Here is a 22,975-nt window from a genome sequence, read left to right on the forward strand (position 1 = left end):
ATGCGGATTGCAGATTTATTTTATAAGTATAGGTATAGTTCGATGCCTGAGTGAATAGATACATAATTAAGCAATGAATCAACAATCGTAGATTTTTGTTAATGATGGTTAAAGATATAATTTTCTTTTTTATAACACAAAGTCTATCTATATATTCATAATAAAGTTTAAAGATACACATGTAAAATAATATCAACATTTAAATAGCATATATTATGCAATCAAACAGTAATATGACTAAAAAAGTACATGAGATTAAAAAAGGAATTTACACTTTTCACATATTAAGAGCAAATACAGTAAGGTGATGTAAGCATGATGTGATGGTGTAATTATTATATTCTTACTTAGCTAGGAAAAGAAGAGAAAAGAGAAGAGACGGGGTTGTAAATTAGTAGTTAGCTGTACCACTGGCTGGAACAAACATTGTGAGAGAAGGCGGTGGGTCAGGAAGCGATAAAGTAGTAAAAGCTTAGAGATAACTAGTATACGGAAATTCACTTTTACTCATATGTGTAGATGCATCCATTATCTAGATACATATTTTAAAAATTCCGTAAAACAATCTCGCATGTGCATCCATACATTATATGTTCGTGCACGAAGTTCGGGTAAAAAAATACGTTTTTTGTAGCTTGTGTAAAAAAGACTTTTTACGATACTTGATTACAACTATTTACGAGACATTTTTTTTAATTTTTATAAATGCCACAAAAAGTGTTCTTTTCTTTACGAAATTTTGTGTGAGAAAATAGAATGTCCGGATGTAAACATGAAATTATTGTTCAGAATTTTTTAACATTTTGAAATGTGTTTTTATGTATAATTCTTAATAGGTATAAACTCCTATGAGCCAGCACACCACCTCCACTATTCTATGCTCCGCTCTTAGGTTGGCTATAAATGGCATGCCTACTAAACAGAGCCAACAAGCTCTTCTATTAACCATGCTCTAAGTATGCAACCCTTCTTGTTATCTATAATTTGGATACTTGTATTTTATGCCAAGCGAGCCAAATGCAATCCTTTTCTTTCTCCTCTTCTCTCAATTTTTTTTTTCTGAATTATTTGAATGTGATCCTCTGAAATAAAAATTGTGCAGTTGAGAAGAAACATGGCATACATGCATATCCTTGACGACGGGTTTAACAAGTAACTTACCCGATAAGACAAATATTTTCGAACCATTTTAAAATGTACAATGCAAGAATTTACCGAAAAAGGCTTTCGCCACACTTTATATATAAAGCAACCACCAGAGCCACAAAGTCCAACAAGGTTCACACCGCACACACACACACGCAAGGCAAACAGATCCACGAAAAGTATGAGAGATTAATGCCGAGGGCACAACTCAACAAACCCAAGAAATAAAAGACGACAAAGGCTGCAGCTGCAACAGCAACAACGGCGGCGGCGGGAGCGTGGCAGTTAATCTGGCTCAGGAGGCGGAGGAGGGAGCGGCGGCGCCAAGCTGAGAGCCGTGCGCAGATCTGCAATGAAGTTGTTGATGGCGTCTCAATCCTGAGGGTGGCTAAGCGGCCGTCAGAAATGCAAGTAACCACAAAATTTAAACATCGCATGAGTAGCCAGGTGAAGAGGAACACACTAAATCACAAGTTTGTTGCGCACGGTCCACAGGGTCCAAGCGAGCACGTCAACAGACAACCACCTAGGGCGTGTTTGGTTCCTTGCATAGCTTGACACTGCATCGTATGCACCATCCTGGTCGAGTAAAGCCTGGCTAAGCCGATGCAAAAAAGAATTGAGATGTATGTTTTGTTGTGTGCATACCGTGGGGCAGGCCAATGTGAGAAGTTGTTTGTTAGACTGTATGAGGAACTGGCACATACTTCCCAAAAGCAGGATGGCGACATATTTATTTCAGGCAAGGAGGCACCAACACTATATGGAGCCTGAGCCAACACATACGCGCCTCCCCATCCGATTCAACCCCCTGCAAAGCACACGCGGACGGGCGGTGGAGCATGGATGCCCGGCGACGGGGTCACAACGAACGGTGGAGCTCGGACTGGTGGAGAAAGAGGGAGCTCGGATGGCGGGGTTGAGGCGGAAGAGGGAGCTCGGACCGGCGGCGCAAGAGGGAGCTCGAACCGGCGGCGAAAGAGGGAGGTCCTCCCGGCGACGGCGGTGGCATCGATCTGATCTGACCCTGATGAAAGGAAAACGAGATACGATTGGCTACGATGGCACTTTCGAAGTAATTCCGGGAAACATCAGGGCCAATCGCACATACTGTTTCGTTTTAAGTGAAGGACGTGGGTGTTGGGGAACGTCGCATGGGAAACAAAAATTTTCCTACGCGCACGAAGACCTATCATGGTGATGTCCATCTACGAGAGGGGATGAGTGATCTACGTACCCTTGAGATCGTACAGCAGAAGCGTTTAGAGAACGCGGTTGATGTAGTGGAACGTCCTCACGTCCCTCGATCCGCCCCGCGAACAATCCCGCGATCAGTCCCACGATCTAGTACCGAACGGACGGCACCTCCGCGTTCAGCACACGTACAGCTCGACGATGATCTCGGCCTTCTTGATCCAGCAAGAGAGACGGAGAGGTAGAAGAGTTCTCCGGCAGCGTGACGGCGCTCCGGAGGTTGGTGATGATCTTGTCTCAGCAGGGCTCCGCCCGAGCTCCGCAGAAACACGATCTAGAGGAAAAACTATGGAGGTATGTGGTCGGGCAGCCGTGAGAAAGTCGTCTCAAATCTGCCCTAAAAGCCCCATATATATAGGAGGAGGGAGGGGGACCTTGCCTTGGGGTCCAAGGGATCCCCAAGGGGTCGGCCGAGCCAGGGGGGAGGACTCTCCCCCCCCCAAACCGAGTCCTACTTGGTTTGGTGGGAGGGAGTCCTTCCCCCTTCCCACTTCTTCCTTTTTTTTTTCCTTTCCTTTGATTTTTTCTTCCTTGGCGCATAGGGGATTGGTGGGCTGTCCCACCAGCCCACTAAGGGCTGGTGTGACCCCCCCAAATGCCTATGGGCTTCCCCGGAGTGGGTTGCCCCCCTCCGGTGAACTCCCGGAACCCATTCGTCATTCCCGGTACATTCCCGGTAACTCCGAAAACCTTCCGGTAATCAAATGAGGTCATCCTATATATCAATCTTCGTTTCCGGACCATTCCGGAAACCGTCGTGATGTCCGTGATCTCATCCGGGACTCCGAACAACATTCGGTAACCAACCATATAACTCAAATACGCATAAAACAACGTCGAACCTTAAGTGTGCAGACCCTGCGGGTTCGAGAACTATGTAGACATGACCCGAGAGACTCCTCGGTCAATATCCAATAGCGGGACCTGGATGCCCATATTGGATCCTACATATTCTACGAAGATCTTATCGTTTGAACCTCAGTGCCAAGGATTCGTATAATCCCGTATGTCATTCCCTTTGTCCTTCGGTATGTTACTTGCCCGAGATTCGATCGTCAGTATCCGCATACCTATTTCAATCTCGTTTACCGGCAAGTCTCTTTACTCGTTCCGTAATACAAGATCCCGCAACTTACACTAAGTTACATTGCTTGCAAGGCTTGTGTGTGATGTTGTATTACCGAGTGGGCCCCGAGATACCTCTCCGTCACACGGAGTGACAAATCCCAGTCTTGATCCATACTAACTCAACTAACACCTTCGGAGATACCTGTAGAGCATCTTTATAGTCACCCAGTTACGTTGCGACGTTTGATACACACAAAGCATTCCTCCGGTGTCAGTGAGTTATATGATCTCATGGTCATAGGAATAAATACTTGACACGCAGAAAACAGTAGCAACAAAATGACACGATCAACATGCTACGTCTATTAGTTTGGGTCTAGTCCATCACGCGATTCTCCCAATGACGTGATCCAGTTATCAAGCAACAACACCTTGTTCATAATCAGAAGACACTGATTATCATTGATCAACTGGCTAGCCAACTAGAGGCATGCTAGGGACGGTGTTTTGTCTATGTATCCACACATGTAAATGAGTCTTCATTCAATACAATTATAGCATGGATAATAAACTATTATCTTGATACAGGAATTATAATAATAACTATACATTTATTATTGCCTCTAGGGCATAATTCCAACAGTCTCCCACTTGCACTAGAGTCAATAATCTAGCCCTCACATCACCATGTGAATTACATTGTAATAAATCTAACACCCATACAGTTCTGGTGTCGATCATGTTTTGGCCGTGGAAGAGGCTTAGTCAGCGGGTCTGCTATATTCAGATCCGTGTGCACTTTGCATATATTTACGTCCTCCTCCTCGACGTAGTCGCGGATGAGGTTGAAGCGTCGTTTGATGTGTCTGGTCTTCTTGTGAAACCTTGGTTCCTTTGCTAAGGCAATGGCACCAGTGTTGTCACAGAACAAGGTTATTGGATCCAGTGCACTTGGCACCACTCCAAGATCCGTCATGAACTTCTTCATCCAGACACCCTCCTTAGCCGCCTCCGAGGCAGCCATGTACTCCGCTTCACATGTAGAATCTGCTACGACGCTTTGCTTAGAACTGCACCAGCTTACTGCACCCCCATTAAGAATAAATACGTATCCGGTTTGCGACTTAGAGTCGTCCGGATCTGTGTCAAAGCATGCATCGACGTAACCTTTTACGGCGAGCTCTTCGTCACCTCCATACACGAGAAACATCTCCTTAGTCCTTTTCAGGTACTTCAGGATATTCTTGACCGCCGTCCAGTGATCCACTCCTGGATTACTCTGGAACCTACCTGCCATGCTTATGGCCAGGCTAACATCCGGTCTTGTGCACAACATTGCATACATGATAGAGCCTATGGCTGAAGCATAGGGGACGGAGCGCATATGCTCTCTATCTTCATCAGTTGCTGGGCACTGAGTCTTACTCAATCTCGTACCTTGTAACACTGGCAAGAACCCTTTCTTGGACTGTTCCATTTTGAACCTCTTCAAAACTTTATCAAGGTATGTGCTTTGTGAAAGTCCTATCAGGCGTTTTGATCTATCCCTATAGATCTTAATGCCTAGAATGTAAGCAGCTTCTCCTAGGTCCTTCATAGAGAAACTTTTATTCAAGTAACCTTTTATGCTCTCCAAAAGCTCTATGTTGTTTCCAATCAGTAATATGTCATCCACATATAATATTAGAAACGCCACAGAGCTCCCACTCACTTTCTTGTAAATACAAGATTCTCCAACCACTTGTATAAACCCAAATGCTTCGATCACCTCATCAAAGCGTTTGTTCCAACTCCGAGATGCTTGCACCAGTCCATAAATGGATCGCTGGAGCTTGCACACCTTGTCAGCATTTTTAGGATCGACAAAACCTTCGGGTTGCATCATATACAACTCTTCCTTAAGGAAACCGTTAAGGAACGCCGTTTTGACATCCATCTGCCAGATTTCATAATCGAAAAATGCAGCTATTGCTAACATGATTCTGACGGACTTAAGCATCGCTACGGGAGAGAAAGTCTCATCGTAGTCAATTCCTGGAACTTGTGAAAAACCCTTTGCCACAAGTCGAGCTTTATAAACGGTCACATTACCGTCAGCGTCCGTCTTCTTCTTAAAGATCCATTTGTTCTGAATAGCCTTGCGACCCTCAGGCAGCATCTCCAAAGTCCACACTTTGTTCTCATACATGGATCCTATCTCGGATTTCATGGCTTCTAGCCATTTGTTGGAATCTGGGCCCACCATTGCTTCTTCATAATTTGCAGGTTCATTGTTGTCTAACAACATGATTGATAAGACGGGATTACCGTACCACTCTGGAGCAGCGCGTGATCTCGTCGACCTGCGTGGTTCAACAGAAACTTGAACTGGAGTTTCATGATCATCATCATTAACTTCCTCCTCAACCGGCGTCGCAACGACAGAGGTTTCCCCTTGCCCTGCGCCACCATCCAGAGGGATGAGAGGTTCGACAACCTCGTCAAGTTCTATCTTCCTCCCACTCAATTCTCTCGAGAGAAACTCCTTCTCGAGAAAAGTTCCGTTTTTAGCAACAAACACTTTGCCCTCGGATTTGAGATAGAAGGTGTACCCAACTGTCTCTTTTGGGTAACCTATGAAGACGCACCTTTCCGCTTTGGGTTCCAGCTTTTCAGGCTGAAGCTTTTTGACATAAGCATCACATCCCCAAACTTTAAGAAACGACAACTTTGGTCTTTTGCTATACCACAGTTCGTATGGTGTCGTCTCAACGGATTTTGATGGTGCCCTATTTAAAGTGAATGCAGCTGTTTCTAATGCATAACCCCAAAATGATAACGGCAAATCAGTAAGAGACATCATAGATCGCACCATCTCTAACAAAGTACGATTACGACGTTCGGACACACCATTACGCTGTGGTGTTCCAGGCGGTGTTAACTGCGAAACAATTCCACATTGTCTTAAGTGAGCACCAAACTCGAAACTCAGATATTCACCCCCACGATCAGACCGTAGGAACTTGATCTTCTTGTTACGATGATTTTCTACTTCACTCTGAAATTGCTTGAACTTTTCAAATGTTTCAGACTTGTGCTTCATCAAGTAGACATAACCATATCTACTTAAATCGTCAGTGAAGGTGAGAAAATAACGATATCCGCCGCGTGCCTCCACGCTCATCGGACCACACACCTCGGTATGTATGATTTCCAACAAGTCACTTGCACGCTCCATTGTTCCGGAGAACGGAGTTTTAGTCATCTTGCCCATGAGGCATGGTTCGCACGTGTCAAGTGAATCAAAGTCAAGTGACTCCAAAAGTCCATCAGCATGGAGTTTCTTCATGCGCTTTACACCAATATGACCCAAGCGGCAGTGCCACAAAAATATGGCGCTATCATTGTTTACTCTAACTCTTTTGGTCTCAATGTTATGTATATGCGTATCGCCATCGAGATTCAATATGAACAATCCTCTCACATTCGGTGCATGACCATAAAAGATGTTACTCATAGAAATAGAACAACCATTATTCTCAGACTTAAAAGAGTAACCGTCTCGCAATAAACAAGATCCAGATATAATGTTCATGCTCAACGCAGGCACTAAATAACAATGATTTAAGTTCATCACTAATCCCGATGGTAGTTGAAGTGACACGGTGCCGACGGCGATTGCATCAACCTTGGAACCGTTTCCTACGCGCATCGTCACTTCGTCTTTCGCCAGCCTTCGTCTATTCCGTAGTTCCTGTTTCGAGTTGCAAATGTGAGCAACAGAACCGGTATCGAATACCCAGGCACTACTACGAGAGCCGGTTAAGTACACATCAATAACATGTATATCAAATATACCTGATTTTTCTTTGCCCGCCTTCTTATCTGCCAGATACTTGGGGCAATTGCGCTTCCAGTGACCCATACCCTTGCAATAGAAGCACTCTGTTTCAGGCTTAGGTCCAGCCTTGGGTTTCTTCGGCGGATTGGCAACAGGCTTGCCGCTCTTCTTCGAATTGCCCTTCTTGCCTTTGCCGTTTCTCTTGAAACTAGTGGTCTTGCTCACCATCAACACTTGATGCTCTACGGAGTTCAGACTCTGCGACTTTCAGCATCGCAAACAACTCGCCGGGAGACTTGTTCATCCCTTGCATGTTGTAGTTCAACACAAAGCCTTTATAGCTTGGCGGCAGTGATTGAAGGATTCTGTCAGTGATAGCTTCTTGCGGGAGTTCAATCCCCAGTTCAGCTAGACGGTTTGAGTACCCAGACATTTTGAGCACATGTTCACTGACAGACGAGTTTTCCTCCATCTTGCAAGCATAGAATTTATCGGAGGTCTCATACCTCTCGATCCGGGCGTTCTTCTGAAAGATAAACTTCAACTCCTGGAACATCTCAAATGCTCCATGACGCTCAAAGCGACGTTGAAGTCCCGGTTCTAAGCCATACAAGACTGCACATTGAACTATTGAGTAGTCCTCCTTACGTGCTAACCAAGCGTTCTTAACATCCTGATCAGCCGTAGCGGGTGGTTCATCTCCTAGCGCAGCATTAAGGACATAATCCTTCTTTCCAGCTTGTAAGATAAGCCTAAGATTACGAGCCCAGTCTACAAAGTTGCTTCCTTCATCTTTCAACTTAGCTTTCTCTAGGAACGTATTAAAATTCAGGATGACACTTGCGTGAGCCATGATCTACAACACAAATATATTCAAAGTGGACTTAGACTATGTTCAAGATAATTAGAGTTCAACTTAATCAAATTATATGCTAAACTCCCACTCAAAAAGTACATCTCTCTAGTCATTTGAGTGGTTCATGATCCACCTATACTATCCCAAGTCCGATCATCACGTGAGTCGGGAGTAGTTTCAGTGGTAAGCATCCCTATGCTAATCATATCATCTATATGATTCATGATCGACCTTTCGGTCTCATGTGTTCTGAGGCCATGTGTGCACATGCTAGGCTCGTCAAGCTTAACCCGAGTGTTCCGCGTGCGCAACTGTTTTGCACCCGTTGTATGTGAACGTTGAGTCTATCACACCCGATCATCACGTGGTGTCTCGAAACGACGAGCTGTAGCAACGGTGCACAGTCGGGGAGAACACAATTTCGTCTTGAAATTTTAGTGAGAGATCACCTCATAATGCTACCGTCGTTCTTAGCAAAATAAGGTGCATAAAAAGGATTAACATCACATGCAATTCATAAGTGACATGATATGGCCATCATCACGTGCTTCTTGATCTCCATCACCAAAGCACCGGCACGATCTTCTTGTCACCGGCGCCACACCATGATCTCCATCATCATGATCTCCATCAACGTGTCGCCATCGGGGTTGTCGTGCTACCTATGCTATCACTACTAAAGCTACATCCTAGCAAAATAGTAAACGCATCTGCAAGCACATATGTTAGTATACAGACAACCCTATGGCTCCTGCCGGTTGCCGTACCATCGACGTGCAAGTCGATATTTCTATTACAACATGATCATCTCATACATCCAATATATCACATCACATCATTGGCCATATCACATCACAATCATACCCTGCAAAAACAAGTTAGACGTCCTCTAATTTTGTTGTTGCATGTTTTACGTGGTGACCAAGGGTATCTAGTAGGATCGCATCTTACTTACGCAAACACCACAACGGAGATATATGAGTTGCTATTTAACCTCATCCAAGGACCTCCTCGGTCAAATCCGATTCAACTAAAGTTGGAGAAACCGTCACTTGCCAGTCATCTTTGAGCAAATGGGGTTACTCGTAACGATGAAACCAGCCTCTCGTAAGCGTACGAGTAATGTCGGTCCAAGCCGCTTCAATCCAACAATACCGCGGAATCAAGAAAAGACTAAGGAGGGCAGCAAAACGCACATCACCGCCCACAAAACCTTTTGTGTTCTACTCGAGAAGACATCTACGCATGAACCTAGCTCATGATGCCACTGTTGGGGAACGTCGCATGGGAAACAAAAATTTTCCTACGCGCACGAAGACCTATCATGGTGATGTCCATCTACGAGAGGGGATGAGTGATCTACGTACCCTTGTAGATCGTACAGCAGAAGCGTTTAGAGAACGCGGTTGATGTAGTGGAACGTCCTCACGTCCCTCGATCCGCCCCGCGAACAATCCCGCGATCAGTCCCACGATCTAGTACCGAACGGACGGCACCTCCGCGTTCAGCACACGTACAGCTCGACGATGATCTCGGCCTTCTTGATCCAGCAAGAGAGACGGAGAGGTAGAAGAGTTCTCCGGCAGCGTGACGGCGCTCCGGAGGTTGGTGATGATCTTGTCTCAGCAGGGCTCCGCCCGAGCTCCGCAGAAACACGATCTAGAGGAAAAACTATGGAGGTATGTGGTCGGGCAGCCGTGAGAAAGTCGTCTCAAATCTGCCCTAAAAGCCCCATATATATAGGAGGAGGGAGGGGGACCTTGCCTTGGGGTCCAAGGGATCCCCAAGGGGTCGGCCGAGCCAGGGGGGAGGACTCTCCCCCCCCAAACCGAGTCCTACTTGGTTTGGTGGGAGGGAGTCCTTCCCCCTTCCCACTTCTTCCTTTTTTTTTTCCTTTCCTTTGATTTTTTCTTCCTTGGCGCATAGGGGATTGGTGGGCTGTCCCACCAGCCCACTAAGGGCTGGTGTGACCCCCCAAATGCCTATGGGCTTCCCCGGAGTGGGTTGCTCCCCTCCGGTGAACTCCCGGAACCCATTCGTCATTCCCGGTACATTCCCGGTAACTCCGAAAACCTTCCGGTAATCAAATGAGGTCATCCTATATATCAATCTTCGTTTCCGGACCATTCCGGAAACCGTCGTGATGTCCGTGATCTCATCCGGGACTCCGAACAACATTCGGTAACCAACCATATAACTCAAATACGCATAAAACAACGTCGAACCTTAAGTGTGCAGACCCTGCGGGTTCGAGAACTATGTAGACATGACCCGAGAGACTCCTCGGTCAATATCCAATAGCGGGACCTGGATGCCCATATTGGATCCTACATATTCTACGAAGATCTTATCGTTTGAACCTCAGTGCCAAGGATTCGTATAATCCCGTATGTCATTCCCTTTGTCCTTCGGTATGTTACTTGCCCGAGATTCGATGTCAGTATCCGCATACCTATTTCAATCTCGTTTACCGGCAAGTCTCTTTACTCGTTCCGTAATACAAGATCCCGCAACTTACACTAAGTTACATTGCTTGCAAGGCTTGTGTGTGATGTTGTATTACCGAGTGGGCCCCGAGATACCTCTCCGTCACACGGAGTGACAAATCCCAGTCTTGATCCATACTAACTCAACTAACACCTTCGGAGATACCTGTAGAGCATCTTTATATTCACCCAGTTACGTTGCGACGTTTGATACACACAAAGCATTCCTCCGGTGTCAGTGAGTTATATGATCTCATGGTCATAGGAATAAATACTTGACACGCAGAAAACAGTAGCAACAAAATGACACGATCAACATGCTACGTCTATTAGTTTGGGTCTAGTCCATCACGCGATTCTCCCAATGACGTGATCCAGTTATCAAGCAACAACACCTTGTTCATAATCAGAAGACACTGATTATCATTGATCAACTGGCTAGCCAACTAGAGGCATGCTAGGGACGGTGTTTTGTCTATGTATCCACACATGTAAATGAGTCTTCATTCAATACAATTATAGCATGGATAATAAACTATTATCTTGATACAGGAATTATAATAATAACTATACATTTATTATTGCCTCTAGGGCATAATTCCAACAGTGGGTGCATGCACGAGGCTGCATCAACGGTACGCCCATTTCTCGCGTTCCTCTCAGCTTGGCTGAGAGGGCTGTTTTTGCATCAGTCGGGCCAGACTGAGGGGCCCGTGCAGGAAAGCAAACGGACCAAATTTTGTATGCCCGATGCGACCTAGGTGCGAGCCACCCAACCAAACATGCCCCTAATGTGGCGGGAGCGTGGCGAGGACGCCTGAATCTCCAGCAAGAGATCGGGGAAGTTAGTGTGGCACCACGATCCACCGACCACTTTCCAGAAGCAACTCCACAAGAACTGAGCGAAAACACACGAGAAGAAGATGTGATTGGAGTCCTTCATCGTCCCGCAAAGCAGACATAGGGCATCACCGGGGCCATTCCACTCGAGCACTTCCATGCCCAAGGGGAGACGACCACGGATCCATTGCCACAAGAACTTTCACGCCCAAGGGGAGACGATCACGGATCCATTGCCACAAGAATATCCGGAACTTCAGGGGCAACCTAATGAGCCAAATCTAGAGGAAAGCCATGGGCGCACGCGTCGGCGCGATTGCCCCTTAAAGGGACTTAGTGAAGAAGCAACCCGATGGTTCCAGACGCCAGGAGACGAGGTCTTACATTTGAGAAACGTCACGGAGCTCTAATGTATGGAAATTCCCGCGTGAAGTGAAGTTTATACCGCGTTTGGAATTTTGGAGGAAACCCCTTTTTTACGGTAGACAGAGATTGAAGCTGCTAGTCATGCGCTGGCAAGTCAAAACCGAGCAAGTACCAGATCTTCTGTAGATTTCATGCTCGTACACCACTGAAGCGACCTCTCCTATTATTTGCGGTGCTTTATCTTCTAGGGGCCATAACGAAAGCTTGTCCTTATCCCTCCATTTTATCCATAGGCACATGACCTGAAATGCATTTCGATTCTCGTTCCCAGGTTGTCTCTTCTCTTGAAAAAGGAAGGAATATCTGCGCTCTGCAGCCTTTAGCACATGAACTTTGAATCATTTTGTTTGAAAGAGACGGAAAGAAACATCACGCGTGCCGAGACCATCTGGTCCGCTTCCTGTCTCCAGGAGAGAGAGAGACACACACAGTGCGAGATGCCACCTAGGGATCTCCCTCTGTCGACCTTAATTTCCCCTCCCCAAGAACCCGGGCAAAATAAGAGAATAATAAAGACATCTGCTGCAACCCTCCAACGCGTAGGTAAGCCAATAATCAACCGCACTATCGACGGCTCCTCCCCTCTTTCTTCTTCTTCTCCTTCATCATCTTCATCTTCGTCTTCTTCTTCCGCTCCAGCTGCCGCCCTTTTTCAGCCTCTTCCCCTACTGTTCCCTCGTCCTCATGGGCACAATCTTGTTGTGACACCCCCCAGAGCGGGAAGGCTATGCTCCGTGTCAAATCAGGCAAAAGCAAGCAAACCAATCCTGCTCTTGTACCGTTGTACGTGTCGTCTCGTTGCTGCTTTCTGGTGCTGGATGCCTGCAGCCTGAGCCTGGTCGCTTGGCTATATCTTGTAAGTGAGCTGGCTAATTAAGCCATCGATACTCTACTGTTCTAAGTTTTTACTCTCTATTTTGTTTCTGTCCTATGTGTATGAGCTGTAGATTAGTTAACAATGTAACAGCCGCTCTGTTATGGTATGATGATAAGAGAGATGTTGCCTCTCCGCCACGGCCCCTTGCTCAACCATGTTCAGGACGGCGTGGACGGCCGGTGCCCACGGAGCAGCGGGGATTGTATTGGAACTTGGGAGAATGGCGGAGGGGAAAGAGCAGAAGGGGGAGGAGTGACGCTCATCGACCAACATCACGAACAAGCTTCACGGTGAGAAAGGGATTTGGTGCTTTATTTTGGTGGAGTGGAATATAATTTTGCCCTTGAAGCAGTACGAAGAAAGCACAAGGGTCGTTTTGATTGGCGCCTATTCAGCCTTGGACAAACCCGGTCCAAGGCCACCTTTAATCCATGTATTTAGCTTAGTTGACAAAAATAACCCAGCTCAATTTGATCATCGCCTAAAAATTCGATTTGGCTATTCTCACTTGCGAATTCTCGGTCTCGATGGTGCTCATACAAGTCTATATGGTGCATAGGTCAAATATGGATTTGAAGTTTATTATCCTCGTCCCACTAGTTCCCACCTAAATATTACTCTATCCGTTCCTAAATATAAGTCCTTTAAAAATTCTACTCCCTCCGTTCTTAAATATAAGTCTTTAAAGATGTTTTATTAATGGACTACATACGGATGTATATAGACATACTTTAGAGTGTAGATTCACTCATTTTGTTTTGTATGTAGACTTCTAATGAAATATCTTAAAAGACCTATATTTAGGAACGGAGGGAGTACTACAGATTATATACGAAGTAAAATGAGTAAATCTATATTCTAAAATATGTCTACATACATAAGTAGTGGAATCTCTTAAAAGACTTATACTTAGGACGGAGGGATTAATATCTAACTTTATTAATACAAGAGTACACCTGTATATAAATGTTTCATGTACATGCTAGAGGTTTTATGAAGATCCATGATACGAAGGGGAAGACTCGTTACATATTAGGTGGGGTGCGGGGGGGGGGGGGTATTGGTGGACGAGGGGTATTGTAAGTTAGGGGGGAGGGGCGTGGGCGTGGAGGGGGCGTGGTTGGTGCGTGTCAGGTGTGTGCCGAGGGTGTGGCGGCCCAGGCATGGCAGGGGTACAAGACGTCGATATTCGCCGCCGCGGTGGCCGCCGTCAGTGGCTCCGCGTGGCCAATGGACTCTCTGGACCCGGAAATCATGTCCATTGGACATGTCCCACTTGGATCTATCATCTCCACCAAAGAAATCGACGAGGGAGCTCCTACATCGCCGCATCGGCCATCGCCCCTTTCATCTCTGTCCATTGACCGTCGTGCCAAATTAGTCGCCGATGAGCTCGCTCTGGTGTTCTTCGTGGTCCTGTAGCTCCCCCTGGTTCTTCTCAAGCTCCCAGACATCTCTCCGATAAGCTGCGCTTCCTCTAGCATTGCATCCCCGATGAGAAGCCGTCGTCGGAGCTCCAAAGCGCGCTCTGCCCTTGTCTTGTCCGGTCCTGTCGGTCCTCTTGGTCCGGCCCGACCTCGGCCATTGCCGGCCCGGTCCCTGAAAACAGGACCGCGACACTGCTCGGTTTGTTCCGGACCGTACCACCGATGGCTGGTCCAAACGACGGCTCGGACCGGGACCGAACCGGCTCGGACCGTGTCCATCCTGAATTGTAAGTCTATAGAGAGTGCCACTATTACAACCCAGAAAAGGAACCTTAACAAGGGTAACCATCCTTGTTGATGACAATCACTTGGGGACAAGTAATTTAATCGGTGGGGCGACAGAACTCAAGGAGAGGACTACATGTTTGTATTACCACAACACTTACTTGACCCTACTCTCTATCTGATTTCATTTATATTAGTGAGTTAAAACTTAAAAGTTGAGCAAACATATACTAAACCCATGATGTAATTTAGAATGAGACTGCCACTCGATGCATATATTTTGTTACCATATTTAATGCACATGATCATCATTTCTAACATTGGACCACCAGATTTGTCAAAGAAAAATGGTATACTTTTTATGAAAGTGTGCTTCGGTTATATAGTTTTTAAAATATTTAGAACATATAAGTAGAAATATAACGGTCAAACTATGCATTGCATATTATGTACATGTTCAAAATCAAGTTCAATATCCACAAACAATAATTCAAGTTCAACAATTTAAAACATTTACCATAATTAATGTGCCATGAAAACTTCATTTTCATGATACTTCGTTTTTAAATCTTTTGAAGCGTAATTGTAGAAAAAGAATGGTATTAGAAATATACAAGAGATTGTGTCCTAGTCCAAAATGATAACTAAAATAGAAACTTTAGTGGCTGATTTATATTTCATGCAAAGCAAAGGTTCCAGTTTCCCCGTCAAGCAGCGGATGTTATTATACTTTCTAAAATATCTTTGGATATCAGAAACTTGATCGACATTTCTTGTGGTACTACACCAAATAAACATTCCTTGTACTACCTTGAATGAAAATTTCCTTGTATTTCAAAGGGAGGCATGTCACTTTCGATCTTAGCTATGCCAATTAATACCTGAGATGTCAGAATTTGCAATTATTCCTATCATTGCAAGACATCCGTAACGAAGTTACTACTCATAATAGTTTGATCTCATTAATTAAAAGGATATGTCAGCTGACACTATTTTCGTCACATTGTGGAAGTGCATCAAGCCTCAACACAACTTCAACCTGCCAACAATTTCATGTCGATAGGTTTGATTCATGTACTTACACAGTTTAACTTACTACATTTCCATGTGTTAATATTATATATCTGTATCTGATATGTTTGATCCATGTACGTACATAGTTTAACTTAGTCAATTCGTTGTGCTAATATTATACATTATCTATCTTGTAGTCATATTCCATCGACATGCTCAATAGGATATAATGATAACCGCTTGGAAACTCTACCACCACATTTGCAAATTGACCGGGAGATGTACAAACCAAAATTATTCTCTTTCCATAATTAATATTGCTGTCTAATTGTTCTGCAGATGAGATCCATTAATATAATATTAAGTGAATACTACTACCATATCAACAGAATACTGAATACTATTACCGTATCAACAGAATACTGAATACTATTACCGTATCAACAGAATACTGAATACTACTACCGTATGAAGTTCATGGTCAATTAACACGGCATCACCAAAATTGAAGCATTTTTCTGCAGATACAATCGAAGTGATTTCTGCAAGCAGAATTTAGTTCACACCATGTTCACATGGTTGCCTACTTAAGGGCCAAGTGATATGTGCGTACGTGCATAGTTGCTTTGCTGAAGAACATGTTTTCATTACATAAATATATGTATTATCTATTGGCTAGCTGCTGTCCGGCCGGGCTGAAGCATTGGTCCGTAGTACTCTGGTACTTCGCGGGAGAAGTACCTTAGTGCTAGTGAGGTACGTATTGCATGTTCACATATACAATTGCCTTTGTCTTTCTTAACTGAAGTACTTCAGAATGACAAGACAAGATACATGTGGACACTGTTTGTCCTAATTTCTTCTAGTACAGCATGCATGTGACCTTTGAGGCAAGTTGCTGGACATGCATGCATGCAATTAATCTGTGTACATTTTCCATGCAGAAATAGTTGATTTTACTGCTACTGCTAGCTTATCGTGCGGTGACATTTGGCCGACACACCCAGCAGATGCAGGCGGCGTGCAGCAGCACTCTCTGTCTCTGATTCATGGTAACTAAATTCCTTTATGGACATTCGCTGCTGCTGCGTGTTGCATTGGTTTGAAAACTCCATAGATTGGTAGGAGTATTGTCATATTTAGCTTGCGGATTTACTCTCTAGCTATATACACCTAATTTGATTTTCCGTTTGAAAAAATGTGTCTTAGCAAAGCTGGTTCTCATTTTGTTGCTTCTTCCCCCACCTTTACTGCAAGTAAAATTTCCCACAAAATGCCTCTATTAAATACGAATACTTGGTACTTGGTAGCAGTAATTTACTCCTATATAGTATATATTATCCACCTTCATGAAAATGAATTATTTATTCTATGGGAAGTGCTGTCACTAATCCAGAGGTGTTTTTGTTCCATACATTAGTGAATTCTAAACCATTTCCTTCAATTTGGTCCCGGTGTAAATGTGGTAATTAAGCTTCATGAACTACCTGGTAATTTATGATAAAAAGACTTACTTATTTAACACAAATGGCAACGAGATTTGAGGAAATTTAAATTGAGTGCAATACAAAATAGAAAAGTTATTAGTACATTTTTAAAAAGTTAAGCCATACAGCATTGTGAATGAAAATAATAATACAAAACCGGTCTATTAGTGGAGCAATATTTGTGTCCATTGACAATATTATTGTTGCATCTCATGTCAAGCAGAAAGGAAAATTGTGCTCACATTCTATTTTATATGGACAATATATAAGCTCTAGTCTAGATAACAGTCGGCATACTGTATGTTGTAAAATGTTAAATGAAGAGTTCATGGAATCTAAAATAGCAAACAGGGAAACGGCTGAAATGATTATTAATATATGCATGTGTCTCAATTTATGATTGTGCCGGGCTGGAAGCATGCATACATGCATATGTTTCTTAGTATCTGAATTAGGACAATTTTTAAACTATGCCATGGCTCACAAAATCATTATTTGCACATGTATACTCCCTTATTTCCAAATTATTTGTCATTCCAGCTTTGTACTAAGCCAAACTTCACAATATCTGACCAAGCCAATAAAAAAATGTGGTAGTATCTTCTGCATCAAATATACTTTATGGATCTAATGCAACCAATTTGGTGTTCTACATGGTAATATCTTCTACACAACATATAATATAGTACCAAATATTCTAGGACAGAACTAATGCAACTACATTGGTGCTGTACATGTTGATATATTTTTAGACTTGGTCAAATGTAAAGAAATTTGACTAGGACAAAGTAGAACTTCAAATAATTTGGGATAGAGTAGTATTGTATTCTAATCTCAAGGGTGTTAGAAAAGGGAGTACATGATGTAACAGTACTCATACCAGCCCCCAAATTGATATATTTCCATTCTTCTTACTTTAGTTAAATAATTTGGAGGCTCCAAAATTATATTTTGATCACTTGCAGCTCGCTACCTATAATAGAGTACCCAAATTTCATAATTCCTTCACAAGTGGCGAAAAGAACTTAACATACAGCTAGCCCACATGACTACATAAATCATTCAATTTCAAATTAAGAACTAATTTTCTCCTGAGATCAATTTGAAATGATATCATACAATGGTGCTGCAACATGTATGCGTGTGTTCGTCAGCCTTAAAAACTATACTATCTACCATACCACAGCAATTATTGTCGTAAAATCATATATAGAACTAGTACATGCAGATGCAGGTTTTCCTAACATGCATAATTAGATAAAAGTGAGATCGGTGTTTTAACTTTGATGGCGTTAACATGAAGAAAGCAAGATTTCTTGAGAAAGCTAACATATCAACAACGTAGCCCTTTAATCTGATGGTGGTGATGTTACCAGATTGATACTTGATGCTTCAAATCTGAAAGCTTTTCTCTTACCAATCAGCACTACCTGGAGTGATAAGCACATAGATGTTCTATAAATCCGCCTACTCCTTTTTCAGCAGATCCGATCAGAATTTAATCCAATGTTTGTGACTTTTGAGTACCACCATGCTTAAGTTGTTGTTTTTATATGGAATTATATGAAATGAAACTATATGCATGCATATAAACATATTTTGCTATGTATTACTCCCTCCAATCCAACAGTGTTGTGGTTTTATATCAAATTGACCTAAAACGACGAAACTTATTTTGGATTGGAGGGAGTGGTACATAAGAATTTATCACGATGCTTGTGAGTATATGTATGTAACATTGAGAGCGCATGTTGCTTGTTAAAGCTATTCCAAGTATTATGATCCACAGGCAACAAGGACTGTTTTAGGAAATGAAACAACAGAAAATCAAACTCATATGTAACATTGAGAGTGCATGTTGTTTGTTAAAGCTCCTCCAAGTATTACGATCCGGAGGCAACAGGAAACTGTTTTATGAAATGAAACAATTGAAAATCAAACTCATCTGCCATTCATATCAATTGCCACTCATCAAATATATCAACTCATTCACCAGAATACCTGCAGATCTGATCGGATTCGAGTTTGACAATCATAGAATTAAGGAAACGGAGATTAGAATCCACGCATGAATTACATGAATTAATCAGCAGAAGTTCTGGACTAGTAGCTACAACTACAATACTGCATCATGCAATGACCAAGGCAAGTTCAGCGGCACGGAGCTAATTCACAAGCTAGAACAAATTATTGCTCAAATCATCCATGGAACAAAGCAGGATATATATATATATATATATAAATTAAGTGCACGTTCAAGGCGAGACAGCGGAAGTAGTTCTTGTACCGTGTACGCACGTCGTCGCTTCTCAGTAGTGCTGGGAGTTGGCAAACACCACTCCACCGAGCTCCCATTGCTGCTCCAGCTGGTGCTGGTAGTAGTTGCCGATGCTGCCGTACCCTCCATTGCCGAAGCCAGCCATGATCGCTTCGCTCGGCATGGACGACGAGCACCCCTCCTCCAATTCAGCGCCTGGCGTGTTCATGGACGAGGAGCGATTGATCAAATTGTTGGGGCTGGTGACCAACTCGTCCAGCCTCGCCGCCGCCATGCCGGTGGTTGCCGGCTCGATGTTGATTGTGGACGCGAGCGTCACCCATCGCATCCGGTTCTTCTCCCTCGTCCGCTCCCTTGCCCTCTCCCTCGCCTTTGTCCTCGACTCCTTGTCGGGGATCAGGTGCGCACTGGCCAATTTCCTTTGCGGCTTGGGGTTGGCGGGTGCCCTTTTGGAAGCCCTCGGCGCCGGCTTCTTCCCGTCGGCGTGATCACCACCTCCAGCCTCCGTCCCTGGCTGCTTGTGCTTGCCGTCGGCGACGGAGAGGCTGCTGGAGCCGTCCTCCTCGCAGTCGGAGGACGCCTCGTCAGTCATGACCTCCTTGATGGCGCCCTTTGACGTATTGAGGAGCCATTGCACCGTCTTGCTGGCCTTGTCGAAGCCGAGCATGTCCTGGAGCGCGAAGAACTTGCGGGCGACGTCGAGGGACAGCCGCATCCGCCGGTCCCTCATCCCGCCGGCGGTGCATATCTTGCTGTGACGGTCTTTCCTAGCGGCCGCGCTGTCGAGGCCTCCACCGCCGTGCAGGCCTTGTGCCTTTCCAGCCCCGTCTGGCCTGGGCGCCGGCGCCTGATCCATCAGAAGCAGCTCCGACGGCGACTGGTCGTCGATCTCGGCTGCTGGCGGCGTGGCCTCACCGGCACCGGAACCGGCACCGGCACCGGCACAGAGGTAGTTGTGGTGGAAAGGGTCGGCGGCGAATGCAGGGGAGGAATGGTAGTAGAGCAAGGATTGGTGATCCGGCGCCTTTGGGGAGGGAGGGCTGAGCTGCAGCTGCTGGTAAAGGGGTAAGTCCATGGGGCTTGGGGAATCATAGAAAGGAAACATGCTTTAGTGATGTGACTCCAAGGCCCCTGAGACCTCTCGTCTCTAGGCCCTCGGAAGAAGAGCGACTGCTAGCTAGCTGCAGCTGCGCGCGTCTACTGTGCGTCTGTGCGTGAGAGAGAGAGAGGGGTGTGGCCTAGGAGCTATGATCAGATGTATCCCGACTCCGGCCATGCATAAGCTCTTCACGCTTGTGTGTCTGCGTGTGGAGGAGAGAAGGAGAGAGATGGTTAAAGAGGTCTAGCAGGCTAGCACCTGCAGGAGGAGATAAATCTCTCTTGAGAGTGTTGCAGAGGGGCGATGAGGAGGAGGAGCGGTACTGGTACCTAGCTCATATATCCTGGGTTCACACACACACACACACACACACAGAGCATGGGCTCTTGTGTGGGAGGGCTACTAGCTAGCTAGGGAGAGAGTGCTTGTGGTTAGAGGGATTGATGCCTAGAATTTTAGATGTGAATACTCTCCCTACCTGAGAGGGGTGTGCCATCTTATAGCACACCGCCGTGCTAGAGAGAGAGAGAGAGAGAGAGAGAGAGCTGTGTGTGTGTGTGTGTCTGTGTGTGTGAAAGAAAGAGAGAGGGAGAGAGGGAGTCTTATTGTGGTGCGTGGATAGGGAGAGAAGGACACTGCTGGGGGAAAGGGCATGTGTGCATGTTGGAATGCTATTGGCTACTAGTGACCTAGGGCATTTATTTCCAGAACACCCAAGGGTGGTGACCAGCCATGGCCGTCGTGTAGGATGGTGCTTTTGTTCCTTTGAGCCCCTTCTTCAGGAAACGAATGACCTTGTTTTTTTGTATCTGCACTTCTGCGCACAGCAATTCGCCTACCCCGGTATACATTGAACGTTGTTGGGGCATGGATCGGATCATGTAACCAAAGGACCAGTTGCTGGTAGCTACATTAGTGTACAAGCACATAGTAGGGGACCAAGGTTATATGCATGGGACCTTTCTGAGTTGGGATAAGTACTACACTAGCTAGCTACTTCTCATATTCAAAACATACGGACTTTACCAAATTAATCCACCTTTGCAGCCATCTTTGACACTACAACAAGTATGACTATGATCTTCTTGATCAACTTTTTTTTTTTATTGAAATGATCTTCTTCAACCACTCGCGCCTTATCATTTCTCAAGATAGGAATGGACCAATGTTAACCATTGGGACATCGGTCTGACCAAAAATTTCAAAAACTAGGCCATGTGAGTTGGACACCATCTGCCTATCGGAACAAGCGGATTGACACAAATTTGGTTGCCCAAAATTTTAGTAGCTTTTATGTAGCATATACGTTAGTGAGGGTGGTTAGCCTTGTGTTTATAAAAATTAAATTATTGATTCAAATTGCCTTTTTTCTAGAGTTACACATATATATACTAGCATCTTCACACACTCATTGCCGGGAGCTTATGCAAGCAACGTCGAGGGAGTCGTCGATGTGGACAAGAAGACGCTGCGGGAGCAATCTACGAAGAAAATCACCACCCAAAAGAAGAGAACACCAAAAATGCCTGTAAAAGCTCTGAAGACCACCATGAGTGCCGGTAGAAACCAAGCGGATCCACGAGAGACCAAAACCGACCGGATCCTGAGAGGCCCGTCGGAGACACGTGCCCGCACACCCTTCACCAATGATATTATTTTTCAAGATGCATTCAAGTATACCCACATTCAACAATTGGAACTTGTACGTACCATTCATAAAGCAGAAATATATGGGTTGGACATGTAAGAATAATATTGTTTTGTTTTGCAAAATACTTTGATGCCATATATCATTTTCAGGCACACAAGTGAAAAATCACAGTTACAACCATACAATGGAATGGATACAGTAACTTCCATGAGCTAGGAACTAATGACACTGGACCAGTGGGCCAATTAATCGCATCTCAAATTCACAGCTACTGGGCGGAGCACATGCGTGTACATGGACCACTGACCAAAAGGTATGTACTAGCGCACTAGGGTTAGTCAAAGAGTTGTGACTCCGGCCCGGTTAGCTGCACGAAGCCACAACCCCTGTAGCAGATGGTAGTTATGGAAAGCTGTGGGGGCTGTTCATGGCCGCATGGGCAAGTGATCGATCTTAACGCAACACCTGCTGAGAACTTCCAAATTTACTAAACATGAGAAACGTACCACCGGACCTTTTGAGTAGTGACCAGAGCCAACCAGCTAGCATTCGTGCCTTGTGACCTAGAGTGGTGTTATATGAGCATATGCAACGAAAATGCCAAATGGAGGCCGAGCTTTATGAAGACTTTAATTTGGAATCTTTAAAATTCAGGCTTTTCGGTTTCAAGAAATTCTAAAAAGAATACAGATATACCTAGAGACATGTGTATAAACTTTCTGGAAAAAATACATCAAAATGATAGCTACAGAAAAAAAACACAAATTTGTAGCTTTTAAAATACGCATTGTTCATCCTCCAATTCATGATTTGTTTTGCAGCTTGCAGTTCAAGGTATTTCATCCTGAAACTCTACAAAAATAAGCATTACATCCTTGTATACATGTGTATTTTTTTCCATCATCTTTTGAAACTAGAAATTTTGAAGTTTGATTTTTTCAAAATCAAATCCTTCATGGAG

General features: G+C 44.5%; 1 protein-coding gene across 1 annotated transcript; it reads right to left on the reverse strand.

Moving 5' to 3' along the window:
• Window positions 1-18,914: 18,914 nt before the first annotated feature.
• On the reverse strand, window positions 18,915-20,844 carry LOC123447401 (transcription factor TB1-like). Its single transcript, XM_045123998.1, has 2 exons — window positions 19,274-20,844; window positions 18,915-18,995 (listed from the first exon to the last, which is right to left on the reverse strand). The coding sequence occupies exon 1, from the start codon at window positions 20,367-20,369 to the stop codon at window positions 19,296-19,298; it is 1,074 nt and encodes a 357-aa protein (XP_044979933.1). The 5' UTR covers window positions 20,370-20,844; the 3' UTR covers window positions 18,915-18,995; window positions 19,274-19,295.
• Window positions 20,845-22,975: the final 2,131 nt, after the last annotated feature.

This window comes from Hordeum vulgare, chromosome 4H (assembly GCF_904849725.1).
Source record: "Hordeum vulgare subsp. vulgare chromosome 4H, MorexV3_pseudomolecules_assembly, whole genome shotgun sequence".
Taxonomy (NCBI): Eukaryota; Viridiplantae; Streptophyta; class Magnoliopsida; order Poales; family Poaceae; genus Hordeum; species Hordeum vulgare.

What these genes read in the sequence shown, in the direction of transcription:
- LOC123447401 (XM_045123998.1), bottom strand. Translation starts at nt 20,369, where the DNA reads ATGTTTCCTTTCTATGATTCCCCAAGCCCCATGGACTTACCCCTTTAC.